The following is a 14,578-nucleotide window of genomic DNA, read 5'->3' as shown; positions in this document are numbered from 1 at the left end:
GATGCTACTCCTTGGGAAGAAAGTTATGACCAACCTAGTTAGCATATTCAAAATCAGAGACATTACTTTGCCAACAAAGGTTCGTCTAGTCAAGGCTATAGTTTTTCCAGTAGTCATGTATGGATGTGAGAGTTGGATGGTGAAGAAAGCTGAGCGCCGAAGAATTGATGCTTTTGAACTGTGATGTTGAAGACTCTTGAGAGTCCCTTGGACTGCATGGAGATCTAACCAGTCCATTCTGAAGGACATCAGCCCTGGGATTTCTTTGGAAAGAATGATGCTAAAGCTGAAACTCCAATACTTTGGCCACCTCATGCAAAGAGTTGACTCATTGGAAAAGACTCTGATGCTGGGAGGGATTGGGGGCAAGAAGAGAAGGGGATGACAGAGGATGAGATGGCTGGATGGCATCACTGACTCAATGGACGTAAGTCTGGGTGAACTCCGGGAGTTGGTGAGGGACAGGGAGGCCTGGTGTGCTGCAATTCATGGGGTCGCAAAGAGTTGGACACAACTGAGCGACTTCTCTGATCTGATCTGATCTCCAGTGGACCACATTCTGTCAGACCTCTCCACCATGACCCGCCCTTCTTGGGTGGCCCCACATGGCATGGCTTAGTTTTATTGAGTTAGACAAGGCTTTGGTCCATGTGATTAGATTGACTAGTTTTCTGTGATTATGTTTTGTGTGTCTGCCCTCTGATGCCTCTGGCAACACCTACCATCTTACTTGAGTTTCTCTTTCTCTTGTTTCTTTCTTTTTTTTTTTCCTAGAAGGTTGTGTACCTCCAGTTCATTTAGTTGTTGTTTTCATATCTGTCATTATTGATATTTCTCCTGGCATCTTGATTCCAGCTTGTGATTCATCCAACCCAGCATTTCACATGATGTATTCTGCATATAAGTTAAATGAACAGGGTGACACTATACAGCCTTGACACACTCCTTTCCCAATTTTGAAACACTCCTATTCCAACGTTGCTTTCTGACATTATTATGTCAAAATTATATCATTATTATGATAGCTCTTATGGGGGGAAAAAATCCCAGGAAAGTTTAAATGGGTAAATATTTTAAAGAATAAAACTTGAGCTTAGACATTTTCTGAAAGAATTAAAAAATGGAATTTCTAAGTAACACACTTAGGTATTTCAAGTATAACTAGTATATTATAATTATATTATATTATAATTTTATATTATAGTATAATTTTCTTATATTATGTATAAGAATATATATAATATTTTCTTATATTATAATTTTCTTTAAAGATTACAACTTTTTTGGATGGTGGTTTTCAGTTCAGATAATTATAACTGACATCAGCAAAATTCAAAACTGAGGTAAGAACAAAAGAAGAAAATGAATATATTTGAATAACATGGTAAAAAATTTTATGCACAATACATACAAGTAAGATAAATCAAAAGCAAGTTATTTCATGTTGGATGTTGGAGTAAGCATAAATTACCACACTGTTGACAGAAATTTTAATAAAGTTGTAGATACTTTCAGTGATAAATGGTATACTTTTTATTTGATGAGTTAATTTTAAAACTTAAACATTAATATCCCCAAATACACTGATATTTTTCTGGAATACTATATATGCAACATCTTTTATTTATTTCATATAAACATGCTCTTTGTGTCATGGGTAATATAAAAAGGACCAACAGCTTCTATAACTAAATAAATATAATGCATAATAATTTGGATTTTAATTATATATGAAAGGGATCATTGTTTAACATAGCAAACATCTTGTTTACATAAGCATTTATATTTAATTTGAGATGGAAAATATTTAAAAAAGCATCATCTATCCAAATGTTCATTATGTCTATTAACTCTAATACTTTAGAGAGTTAGAGAATATTAAATAGAAAACACCTGCCTGAATAATGCTACTTTCAATTATCACAGTTTAATAACATTCAAGGCATACATTTTTGCATAATGATTTGAGATTATCAGAAAGTTCAACATATGCTCCAAAAAGTACTTTGAGTCCAATTAAAATAATAATCCAATCATCTCCCATATGTTTATTTACTGCCTAATATGTGCTTACTGCATACAAACCCTTTTTTGTTTGCAGTATAGATAAAACAGACAAATATTCCTGTTCTTGTTTGATTGCATAGTATGTATGTTTTGGATAGGGTTATATAGATAATAAACAGAAAATAAATTATGTAGCATGTTACATATTGATTCAATTATGGCAATAAATATCAGCAAATGTGATAGGTATATTCTGGAAGATAATTTCAAATTTTAAATAGGGTAGTCAGAAAAATCTTACTGGTAAGCAGGTATGTGAAGAAAGTAAAGAGATAATTTGTAAGAATGGGGGAAAGTGCTTCAGGTAAAAGGACCAGCAAGTGTAAAGATTCAAGACTACAGATAATATTTTAAAGGAAAAGAAAAGCAGATATGACTGGAGATTAATGGAATGGAAGTGCTCATGTGATGATCACGGGATCAGAAAGTTAATGATATGCTACATCGTGCAGTTTAATGTAGACAATATAAGAAAATCCTAGGATCTAAAAGAAGAGAGAACTACCATTTCCTACCCACTGCCCTGCTCACAAAGCCGGAGGGTCACTCTGAGAGTAGGGAGGGACTATTTTCAATACCAGTTTCAAATATATGACTCAGATTATTTTGCAAATCATTAAGGTAGGGGAAAGGGATGGTATGGGGAGGGAGGTGGGAGGGGGGTTCAGGATTGGGAACACGTGTACACCCGTGGCGGATTCATGTTGATGTATGGCAAAACCAATACAATTAAAAAAAAAAAAAGAACAGAGAGCAATAGATCTGTTCTCTTAAATTCTGACTTTTCTACAGCAAAGTTTAAAGGGACTTAAACCTGAAGGCTCTTTTAAAACAATAGATTTTAGAGGTAACCAAATAAGAAGCAGGTAGTTCCACATGGGTAAGGAGCTAAATCACAGGTCAGTTAATTTTTTCAGAAATAACCAGGAAAACTGACACTAAGGAAAACCAGATCATAAAAGACCCTAAGACAGGACTCAAAAGCAACAAAGGGAAAATATTAAATTAATATTAAATTGTTTAATTAAAAATTATTTTGCCCTAAAGCAACAAAGACAAAAATATTTTTTCACTCAGTGAAAAGATCATGAAAGGAATTTAAATGTAACCTTAGAAAATAGTCACCCAATTCAAAAATAAGCAGTAAAGTAAAAGAAGGGAATAGAAAAGACATGGGGAAACAGTGGAAACAGTGACTGACTTTATTTTTCTGGGCTCCAAAATCACTGCAGATGGTGATTGCAGCCATAAAATTAAAAGACGCTTACTCCTTGGAAGGAAAGTTATGACCAACCTAGACAGCATTTTAAAAAACAGAAACATTACTTTCCCAACAAAGGTCCGTCTAGTCAAGGCTATAGTTTTTCCAGTGGTCATGTATGGATGTGAGAGTTGGATTATAAAGAAAGGTAAGTGCCAAAGAATTGATGCTTTTGAACTGTGGTGTTGGAGAAGACTCTTGAGAGTCCCTTAGACTGCAAGGTGATCCAACCAGTCCATCCTAAAGGAGATCAGTCCTGGGTGTTCACTGGAAGGACTGATGTTGAAGGTGAAACCCCAATACTTTGGCCACCTGATACAAAGAGCTGACTCATTTGAAAAGACCCTGATGCTGGGAAGGACTGGGAGCAAGAGGAGAAGGGGACAGCAGAGGATGAGATGGTTGGATTGCATCACCAACTTGATGGACATGGGTTTGGGTGGACTCTGGGAGTTGGTGATGGACAGGGAGACCTGGCGTGCTGTGGTTCATGGGGTTGCAGAGAGTTGGACACGACTGAGTGACTGAACTGAACTGAACTGAGACCTATTTAAAAATAAATAAATAAGAGGAAGATGTAATTCTAAGGATAATAATAATAAATTCAATGTGAATGGATCAAATAATCCAATCATAGTGTAGATGTATTCAGACAGGAAGGGAAAAGATCCAGATACACATTGTTAAAAGGAAACATATTTCAAATTGAAAGATACAAATATAAAATAAAAGGGTGGAAAATATATGCAAATGTATTAAGAAGGCAGCTGGAGACATATGAGAGTTAACTACTATCAGAAAAATGAGAGTTTAGTAAAAAAAAAAAAAAAAAAAAAAAAGAGAAAGAAAAGAAAAGATAAAACTTCCTACAATGCCCCTGTAAGTAGAATTCAGCTCTTTACATGGTCTCATGACCAGGTTTACCAGGTTTCTGGCCTCTCCCCCAGCACCAGAGCATTCTTTCTGCCTGTGTCTTGAGACACTGAGTGCTTGCTACCCTACATCAGAGTCAGAGGGTCTGCTTTCACTCTTGGAAACAATGAGTTATTGCCTGTTCCTGGGGGTGAGAAAGATGGCTGCCCCTTCCTTTAGGGGCTTAATATTTGGCTTCCTAGGTGTGAAGAGTCTCAGCAAGGGCACAAGGATAGCTCCCCACAGCAGCTGGTCACCTGACTCACAGCACCTCCAGGGAAGCTGCCTCCAGTCTCCTGCCTGCCTCTGACCTTATATGCCATCTGAAACGATAGAGTGTATGAACTCCTCCTGCACTTGTGCCCCTAGCCCCAGCCATTCCAAACTCATAAGGTAGCCCCTACGAGCCTTTAAAAAGTTGTTAAACTTTTTGCTGATTTACTATTGCCTGCTTTTATGTAGACTACCAGGGTTAAATAATTCCTTGTTCCTCATTAGAAATGAGTTTACCTGTTGAACTTGCAAACCTAGCTCTACACTATGCTCAGGCAAAATTTTGATTTTGACAATTTTCCAACTTTTTCTCTTTATTAGAGTGGGAGGGGCTTTCTTTGAAAATTTCTTTTTTTCTAGCAAATGTCAGAGCTTCATTATTTTTGAATTATGTTGCTTCATTTTCATCTAATAGAATCCATAGATTCTATACCTTTCAATTTGATTCCTTTTTTAAAGTCCTGTTTTGAATACTTGTATATGTTTACTAATTTTCTTATTTACATATTTATAGCTGATTTATTTGAAAATTTTATTTCTCAATTTATTTCCAATGAATTGAGAATGTTTTCTATATTATTTTTCTTTATTAAATTTGAGTCTGTAGTTGGTTTTAAAAAGTACTACTAATTGTTAAAAAATATCAAAGAAGTGATTTTTGGATATATATGTGTGAAAGTGAAAAGTAAAAATGTTAGTCGCTCAGTCATGTCTGAAGCTTTGCAACCCAAGGACTGTAGCCTGCCAGATTCCTCTGTCCATGGGACTTCCCAAGCAAGAATACTGGAGTGGGTTGCCATTTCCTTCTCCAGGGGATCTTCCTGACCCAGGAATTGAACCTAGGTCTCCTGCATTGTAGGCAGATTCTTTACCATCTGAGCTACCAGGGAAGCCATTATATATATATATATATATATATATATATATATATATATATATATATATGCATGTGTACATGCATATGTATTCATTAGACGTTCAGTTTAGTTCAGTGTCCGATTCTTTGTGACCCTATGGATTGCAGTACGCAAGGCTTCCCTGTCCATCGCCAACTCTCAGAGCTTATTCAAACTCATGTCCATTGAGTTGGTGATGCCATCCAACCGTCTCATCCTCTGTCGTCCCCTTCTCCTCCTGCCTTCAATCATTCCCAGCATCAGGGTCTTTTCAAATGAGTCAGTTCTTCACATCAGGTGGTCAAAGTATTGGAGTTTCAGCTTCAGCATCAGTCCTTACAATGAATATTCAGGACTGATTTCCTTTAGGATGAACTGTTTGGATCTCCTTGCTGTCCAAGAGACTCTCAAGAGTCTCCTCCAACACCACAGTGAAAAAGCATTAATTCTTTGCTGTTCAGCTTTCTTTATAGTCCAACTCTCACATCCATACATGACTACAGGAAAAACCAAAGCTTTGACTAGACAGACCTTTGTTGGCAAAGTAATGTCTCTCTTTTTCAATATGCCATCTAGGTTGTTCATAACTTTTCTTCCAAAGAGCAAGTGTCTTTTAATTTCATGGCTGCAGTCACCATCTGCAGTGATTTTGGAGCCCCCCAAAATAGATGTTAGCATTACATTATTAAGCAGTACTTATTATTCTTTACCATCTGAGCCACCAGCCACCATTGGCAAGAATCCACTTGCCAATGCAGGAGACACTGGAGGCACAGGTTCAATCCCTGGGTCAGGAAGATCCCTTGGAGAATGAACTAGCAACCCACTCTAGTATTCTTGGAGAATGAACTAGCAACCCACTCTAGTATTCTTGCCTGGAAAGTCCCAAGGGTTGCAAAGAGTCAGACATGACTGAGCTAGTAACAACACACATTTTTGCTACACATACTTGCAAAGCCTTAATTTAGCTGATTTAATAGAGTCTCCAGAGTCAAGACTCACTAGTCTTTTGTTTCTTTGACTTTTCTTACTCCTCTGTCATTTATATTTTACATGTACATGGATGTGATAGTTAGTAGGTATTGCATAGATTGAAGTTATATCCTCATTTTCAGTTGATTATTTAAAAAACATATATGTGGGTGTGTAGAAGATGAAGATTCTGTGACCTACAATCATTCCACAAACTTATGCTAGAATCTTATGTATGATAAATTATATTTAAATAAATATTATCCTAGATTTAAAAGAAACTTAAAAGTACCAACAAGATATATTTGAGTGTTAAAATTTAGTTCTCCAATATTGTCAGATATGATTCCATTTTTTCATATGCCCAAACTGAGACACATGCACACACACACTAGTGTGGTTTCTAACTACCACATTATGTGAACCTGCATGATGTGTGGCATATGTCTACCAGTATACAGAAAACAAAATCATTTAATATTTCTGTCAACAATCAAATTTTTTAAACTACATAAAACTAGCATACTATATGTTACTATCCTTAATCTAATTGATATATTTATCTTTGCTCAACCTATAATAATAATTATTTTCCTAAAAGGCAATTAATATATCAAGATGTGTTTTGATCTAAAAAAATAATGAATAATACTTTATTCCCGAGTTCAGATATGGCACGTTTGTTATACTCTGGTAAGAATTCTGAACAAAGTATAGAACCTTGAATTAGAAGCAAAACTTGTTTGAAAATAGGTGTGCAGGACTTCCCTGGTGGTCCAGAGGTTAAGATTTTTGCCTTGAAACACTGGAGTGCAAATTTAATCACTGTCGGCTAGCTAAGATCCCATGAGCCTCCCAGCCAAAAACCCAAAATATAAAACTGAAGCAATATAATAATAAATTCAATTAAGACTTTAAAAATGGTCCACATTAAAGAAATGTTTAAAAAATTAAATAAAGTAAAGTAGGTAGATAAGCAGAGGTATAGAAGAGTAATTCAATGACTATTCATTTGTAATAGCTATATATTGTCATATATGGAGAGTCCCTTTCATGATTATCATGGGACTTTTCACTTGGACTTTGTAACACTGAAGTATGTAGCTCTAGGTGTAAAAAAACAGTGTGGTTTTTCATGGAAATGCAAAAAAAATTTATACACGTCAATAAGAAGAACAGATTTTAAATTGAAGTAGCAGTATATTCTTTCGATATTGAGACAATTCTGAATCTTCTTTTAAAAGTGGCAAAATGCACATGCAGAGACAGTCTTCAAGACATTTATTAGAACAACATATTTTATTTTTCAGTCTGTTCTTTCTCAGTTTCAGCCAAATTATGCTATGTGCAAAATTTAATTATGAACTTGAACACAAGTCCCAAAACATTGACAATTTTATCATCACTGAAAGCTGGTGTAAAAGAAAAATGCTGAAAACTTTTCTAATTCACCAACTGTTAGCTGCACATTACTGTGAAATAGCTGTGTAGCACTCATTATATTCGACAGAGGCAGGGATATTTTGTTGATGAATATTACTGAGAAACTGTGCTTTTCTGTTTACTAATAGGACAATATAATCTATTAAATACAAGCAAACAAACAAAATCATATTCCCATGCTAAGATTTAGCCTTCTAGGAGGATGTGAAAAGGTTACCATGATTCAAGTCTACAATCATGAATTTATATAGCATGATTTTGAAAGCATATTTCTATGCTTGAAGATTCCAAGGAGAGGTAAATGGTATTAGAGTGTGATTGGAAGAAAAATGAAAATAGGCTTTTGATAAGATATTGCTTTTTTTTCTCTTACCTGTTCACACAGAAAGAATAGCTAAATGGTAGATGCATGGACAAGTGACATTAGAAGTGACCTCTTATGAGTTCTTAGGGTTGTGACATTTGGGGTGTACATTTCATGTTATTTTAGAGTCATGTTAATTTTCATGATAGTCATATTGTTCTTGAATTTTTTTTCACTTTTAAAATTTGCATAATATGATAAGCTGTCAAATATGATTAAACATATTGTTTCATTCTGTAAAATCTGAAATACTTAATGTAAAATCCAGTCAAGTTCACTTATTTTTTTAAAAGAAAACCCTCTGAAGACCTTTTGAGTGGGAGTCTTAAAGGTGCCAAGATTCTAAAATTATACTTTTTAAAAAGCACTTCTATTTTACTTTTATATTATTAGACAGACAATGGAATAATGCCTGAAAATTGTATTAGTTTGCTATAATACATGATGACACTACTCTGGAAATATATTCCATGTCCATCATTCTTATTTGTCTTTTATCTAAACCCTCCTTCTCTCTCCCAATCTTCTTTTCTTTCATGGCTCTCGTATTTTTACCACTGGTGTCGTAATTGAGACCTGCTGATTTGTCTCTTTTTATCACCCGTTTTTATTCAGTTGCCATCTCAAGTATGTTTCCTTAACACACACTGTCTTATATGCATGCTTGTGTGCTAAGTAGCTTCAGTTATGTGTGACTCTTTGCGATCTTACAGGCTGTGGACTGCCAGGCTCTTCTGTTCACAGAATTTTCCCAGCAAGAATACTGGAGTGACTTGCCATGCCCTCCTCCAGGGGATCTTCTAGACCCAAAGATCGAACCTGCAACTTCTGCATTGGCAGGAAAGTTTTTTTTACCATTAGCACCATGTGGGAAACTGATTTTTCTCTTTTTATCATCCATATTTATTCAGTTGCCCTTTCAAGTATATTTCCTTAACATGCCTTATCTTCAATTCAGTTCAGATGCATAGTTATGTTCAACTCTGCGACTGCATGGACTGCAGCATGCCAGGCTTTCCTGTCCGTCATCAACTCCCAGAGCTTGATCAAACTCATGTCCATGAACTCAGTGATGCAATCCAACCATCTCATCCTCTGTTGTCCCCTTCTACTCCTGTCTTCAATCTTTCCCAGCACCAGTGTCTTTTCCAATGAGTTAGTTCTTCCTATCTGGTGGCCAAAGTATTGAAGCTTCAGCTTCAGCATCAGTCCTTCCAATGAATATTCCAGACTGATTTCCTTTAGGATTGACTGGTTGGATCTCCTTGCAGTCCAAGGGACTCTACAGTCTTCTTCAACAGCACAGTTCAAAAGAATCAATTCTTCAGTGCTCAGCTTTCTTTAGGGTCCAACTCTCACATCCGTACATAAATACTGGAAAAACCATAGCTTTGACTAGATGGACTTTTGTTGACAAAGTAATGTCTCTGCTTTTTAATAAGCTGTCTAGGTTTGTCACAGTTTTTCTTCAAAGGAGCAAGTGTCTTTTATTTTCATGGCTGCAGTCACCCTTTGCAGTGATTTTGGAGCCCAGGAAAATAAAGTCTCTCATTGTTTTCATTGTTTCCCCATCTATTTGCTGTGATGTGATAGGACAAGATGCCAAGGTCTTAGTTTTCTTAAGGTTGAGTTTTAATGTTGAGTTTCATCTTGTTGTATATTATAGATCATAAACTTCCATTTTCTGCAGTAGCCTCCCAACTGATACCAGTTTCTCCAATTTCCTCTCAAATCTTTGTTATATTAGAAAATAAAAAATGTTAAAGTGTTTTCATTGTTCTTTCTCCTTTTAAAAATTAGTCTTGAGTTCCTACTCTCTGGATTAAGTCTAGACTCTTTCAATTTGTTTCATTCTTCACTTCATGCTCAGTTGCTTCAGTCATGTCCGACTCGTTGCAACTTCTGTCTGTGGTATTCTCCAGGCAAGAATACTGGCATGGGTTGCTATGCCTTTCCCCAGGGGATCTTCCCAACCCAGAAATTAAAACTGTGGGGTCCTGTGTCTCCTGCACTGAACCACCTGGGAAGCCCTATTCTTCACTTCCCTCCCTCCAAAATCTGATCAGAATCCATTTTTCATGAATTACCACCTTCTTTACATAAATATTAACTTTTTCTAGTCAATTTTGCTCAAAGACCTCCCCATGTTCTATTTCCATTCTTGGTTTCACACCTTTTCTTACTTCATGCCTGTTATGGTTATCACACAATTATTACCAGATAATTTGCAGTAAAATTATCTCATATTTTTTTGGCTACCTTGTTGCTATTTTATCCTGTATGTTAAAAATCTATTCTTTTCAGAGAGTGGTGATGTCATTTTATTCTAGTTTTTCTTCATGTTCAGTTTTCACACATACCCAGTTATTGATGAGATCATTATATTCAATACACGTTTATCAAGATGTGTGTAGAGCAATGCTGATGCCCTGTATGCAAGCTCTTACTTTTTCTCCCTACCACTGAAGAAAGAAATATCTATCTTAGAAAATATAATATTGCATTTCCTTATTTTCTTAAAAGTATCACAAATGTCAATATTTTAAACATTACACTGTTAAAAAGGGGGACTTAGTATTTGTGTGGCTAATAGTGTAAGAATGTGGGGAAAAGGGGATTTAAGTCTATGCTTATGTTCCATTCTGATATTCATTCATTCCTTTAATACACAAGAAGGGATTCTAAGGAAATAGACATCTTAAAAGGATAAATATCTTGCTTTACATATGAATATAAAGGGACAGAGCAACTTAGAATTGATATAATGAAGCTAAGTTGTCTTTTCTTGATTGGTCTCACTTTACCTGCCCTCTACCCCATCCCGTCACTTTCAAAACAATGGGGATATAAACCAGTCTGTGTTTGAAGCACTGGGAGGAAAAACAAAACAAACACGGGTATTCACATTAAAACACTGACTGAACTCTCAAGGGTTAAAATGTAAGAGGTTTATTCTCTTTTATCAAGCAGTGTCTACAGACAAAGCAGCCACATGGTGTAAGCTACCAAAGAAGGGTGTATGAGACAGACTTAGGTTAAATCATTAGGTCACAGCCACTTTATGTGGTTCATGTTCACAAAGAAGAAAACTGCTAAAAAGGAAAGCAGGTAAGTAGAAACATAAGCTAACTTCTGTTGTCCATTAAATCTGCCTCCCGTAATGTTTCCTTAAGCTAAGAATAAATCTACTGTTATCACATAGTTCAGGATGCTATATATACATAAGATAGTACACACTATAAAATTTCAGGTTTCTAAGCAGTTTTACACAATTAAGCTTGAGTAAAATTTGTATTTAAAAAAGACATTATTGGATTACCTTCAGGAAATGGAGGTCATTTCAACAGTACATTAGCATTTTTAGCAATAATAAAACAAAAATATAATAAGTAAAAAGATTCTCCAAACAATGTAAGCTTTTACTTTAAGCCTGGATAATAATCTGCTTATTTCAATAAACCAAGTTACTAGTTTTAATGCTTCTACTGGCCTTTTATTTGCCCTGAAAAATGAAAGCAATGATTTTTACTTCTATGCAGTGTCTCAAATAAGAGGATTAGTTAGGTTTCAAACTTCAACACACAGTGAGAGAGTTGTTTAAGGATTACATAGGAGTTAAGCAGAAGTCATTTGGGAAAGTTATTAAGGAATGAGTCCTTTGATGGATTATATTTAAATAGCAAAGGCGATGGAGAAGTACATCTTTTCTCACCACTGTGGTGCTACCCCCTAATTCCCAATTTCTGTTACTAATTGTCCTAAACCGCTAATACTCATCAGTTCTCTAGCCAGTTTTTTTTTTCTCTCTGTTGTTAATTTCCCTAAATGTGGTTTACTCTAAGCAGACACAAATAATGCTTCTATTTTGGAAATAAAATTTCCTGCTAATGCAACACTGGACTACATCATAAGAAACAAAAAAAGTCTATTCCACTAATAAGAGATATTTGTAAGCAGTTGACATCCCAGACAAACTTGCATTAAAAATATAATGCACTCTCGTGATTGAAAGCAAAATGAGTCAAGAATACACTGCAAACATATTACCATAATTATTTTCCTCCCTTCCTCCCCATTTTCCATAGCATGCTGCAGATTATACAGTGAGTGTCAAATAGAATTTGTCACCTGTGTACAGCCTAAGGACAGTTTATGTCTTCAAATGATATTTCATTGAGGGTTAGACAAATGACTGAAGGCTGGGTTTGGTGCAAAAGATGTTCAACTTTTCTCTTTAAATGACAAGAAATTTATAGTAATGAGGGTGGTCCATATGCAGCTTTTAGCCTTCCTTTTCCTCTTGTGACATTCCTTTCAAGGCACGAAAGATTAGAAACAGTGGATGGGACAGAATATTTTGAATTAAGAATTTTAAGTTTCCACAACATCTTTTATTTCTGGTTTAAGCATACCCAAAGGACAGAAAAAAAAAAAAAAAAGATCAATTACCCTCAAGATGAAATGGTGTTTAGAATCATTGGAAATTCCCTGCAGTTGAGTTATTTTTAATTATTTAAATTCCTATTCTATTGGAAAAAAAAATAACAGTAGATTTGGTTCTTATAATTTAAATAGTTTCTCATTAAATACTGTGTTAACTATTTCTAATCAACCAATATTAATAATTGTGTATGTCTTTGTTTAAAAAAAAAAAAAACTATTTTATTTCGGCCATCCAAGTAACTGATGTTTGGCTAGGATACAAACTTAGAAAGTTAAACTGTAAATTTAAATAATGGATTAGTGCAGTGTATTGGAAAACTCTTGATTTAATAATTATTTAACAGGGCTTCTAGGCTTCTCCAACCCAGATGACTGTGTTTCCCTTCTCAACTTCAGTGATCTCACAGTTTAATTTATTGAGTCGTCCATCGAGTATAAAGAGAGAGTCCTTGGAAGGAGTCATCAGGTACTGACCAAACAAGCCACTGTCCTGGATTTGCCTGTTTTTCAGGTTCCAAGGCCATTCTTCTGCCTTGAGTGGTTCCTTGAGGCTTTTTATCATCTTAACCTTCCCGGAGGCAAGCTCCACAAAGAGCACATCTGTCTGTGTGCTTGAACTACCATAAATGTTGTACTGATGGGCTTCCGTAAAGGATGGCTGAAAGGCCAGGTCAGATATGTGCAGATTAGTGTGAATATCAAAAGCCTCCTGTATTTCTCCTCTGATGGTGATGTACTGGACCCTCACAAGACCTTTCACGTCACTGATGGTGACAAGATAGTGTCCATCTGGAGAGACGTATGGAGTGCCCGTCACATCACTGTTGAACCCAATGACTGAGTCGGTGACACCGTCCACCAAGAGCTGTGGGGGAGCCGCCCCAGTGCTGTCGGGTTTGCAGCCAATGAAGTAATATCCTCCCAAGTGTGTGTATGCTAGTGACTGCGGGATGCATTGATAGTCCTTCAAATTAATAGTCTTGATATATGACATGGTTTCAAGATCAATCTTTTGTAGTGCAGCTTCATCTTTATGAAGAATAAATCCAAACCTGCAAAAATGAAAATCAGAGTTAGACAGGAAACTCCAAAGGGGTGAAGGAAATGCACTGCGGGCAGGTGGAAAGGGGACTCAGAGCCTGGGCATTAGTTATCAGGCTGGGCAGGAACTGGCAGCTGAATCTTGTTAGAGTCCGCTTTAAATCCCACTGCCCTCCTCCTTCCTTAGGTTGTCCTTTCATTACAGCCAAACATTTATAACTCATGCTATAGAAAGCAAAATAATTAAAAGCGATGTATCTAGTTAATTGGAGCGACACACTTTACTTTTATCATCAAGGACCAAAAAGTAGACATAGTTTGCATGTCTCAAAACCCACTGATATTGAATCTACTTACTTAATGTCTAGGAAAACAAGAAAGAATGAAAACCTTGAGTATACATCTTTTCCACTCACTTCATTGACTTCTTATATTGCTTGTGATAATCAAATAAATTTGATATCATTGTTTAGATAAGTATTCATATTTTTCTCATTTTAAGCTGTTTCACCTTAATAGATGCAGATTTAGGAACTATAGAACTATTAGACTTCTATTTATTGCATTTTATTTTTTTTTTTTTATTTTTTTTGAAGATTTTAAATTTTATTTTATTTTTAAACTTTACATAATCCACCACAGGTATACATGTGTTCCCCATCCTGAACCCTCCTCCCTCCTCCCTTCCCATTCCATCCCTCTGGGTCGTCCCAGTGCACCAGCCCCAAGCATCCAGTATCGTGCATCGAACCTGGACTGGCAACTCATTTCATACATGATATTTTACATGTTTCAATGCCATTCTCCCAAATCTTCCCACCCTCTCCCTCTCCCACAGAGTCCATAAGACTGTTCTATACATCAGTGTCTCTTTTGCTGTCTCGTACACAGGGTTATTGTTACCAT

At 35.9% G+C, this 14,578-nt stretch overlaps 1 protein-coding gene across 3 annotated transcripts in view; it reads right to left on the bottom strand.

Moving 5' to 3' along the window:
- Positions 1-12,458: 12,458 nt before the first annotated feature.
- The window catches only part of FSTL5 (follistatin like 5), an 881,431-nt gene continuing 879,311 nt past the window's right edge, over positions 12,459-14,578 (bottom strand). For all 3 annotated transcript variants that reach the window (XM_055550064.1, XM_055550065.1, XM_055550066.1), the window contains one exon: positions 12,459-13,683. In XM_055550064.1, the coding sequence (XP_055406039.1) occupies positions 12,981-13,683 (703 nt within the window). In that variant the 3' untranslated portion in view covers positions 12,459-12,980. The remainder of the gene's footprint in view (positions 13,684-14,578) is intronic.

The sequence above is a fragment of the Bubalus kerabau genome, chromosome 16, assembly GCF_029407905.1.
Source record: "Bubalus kerabau isolate K-KA32 ecotype Philippines breed swamp buffalo chromosome 16, PCC_UOA_SB_1v2, whole genome shotgun sequence".
Lineage (NCBI taxonomy): Eukaryota > Metazoa > Chordata > Mammalia > Artiodactyla > Bovidae > Bubalus > Bubalus kerabau.
Note: the sequence above shows the minus strand (reverse complement) of the source record. Positions and strands in the feature narration are given on the sequence as shown.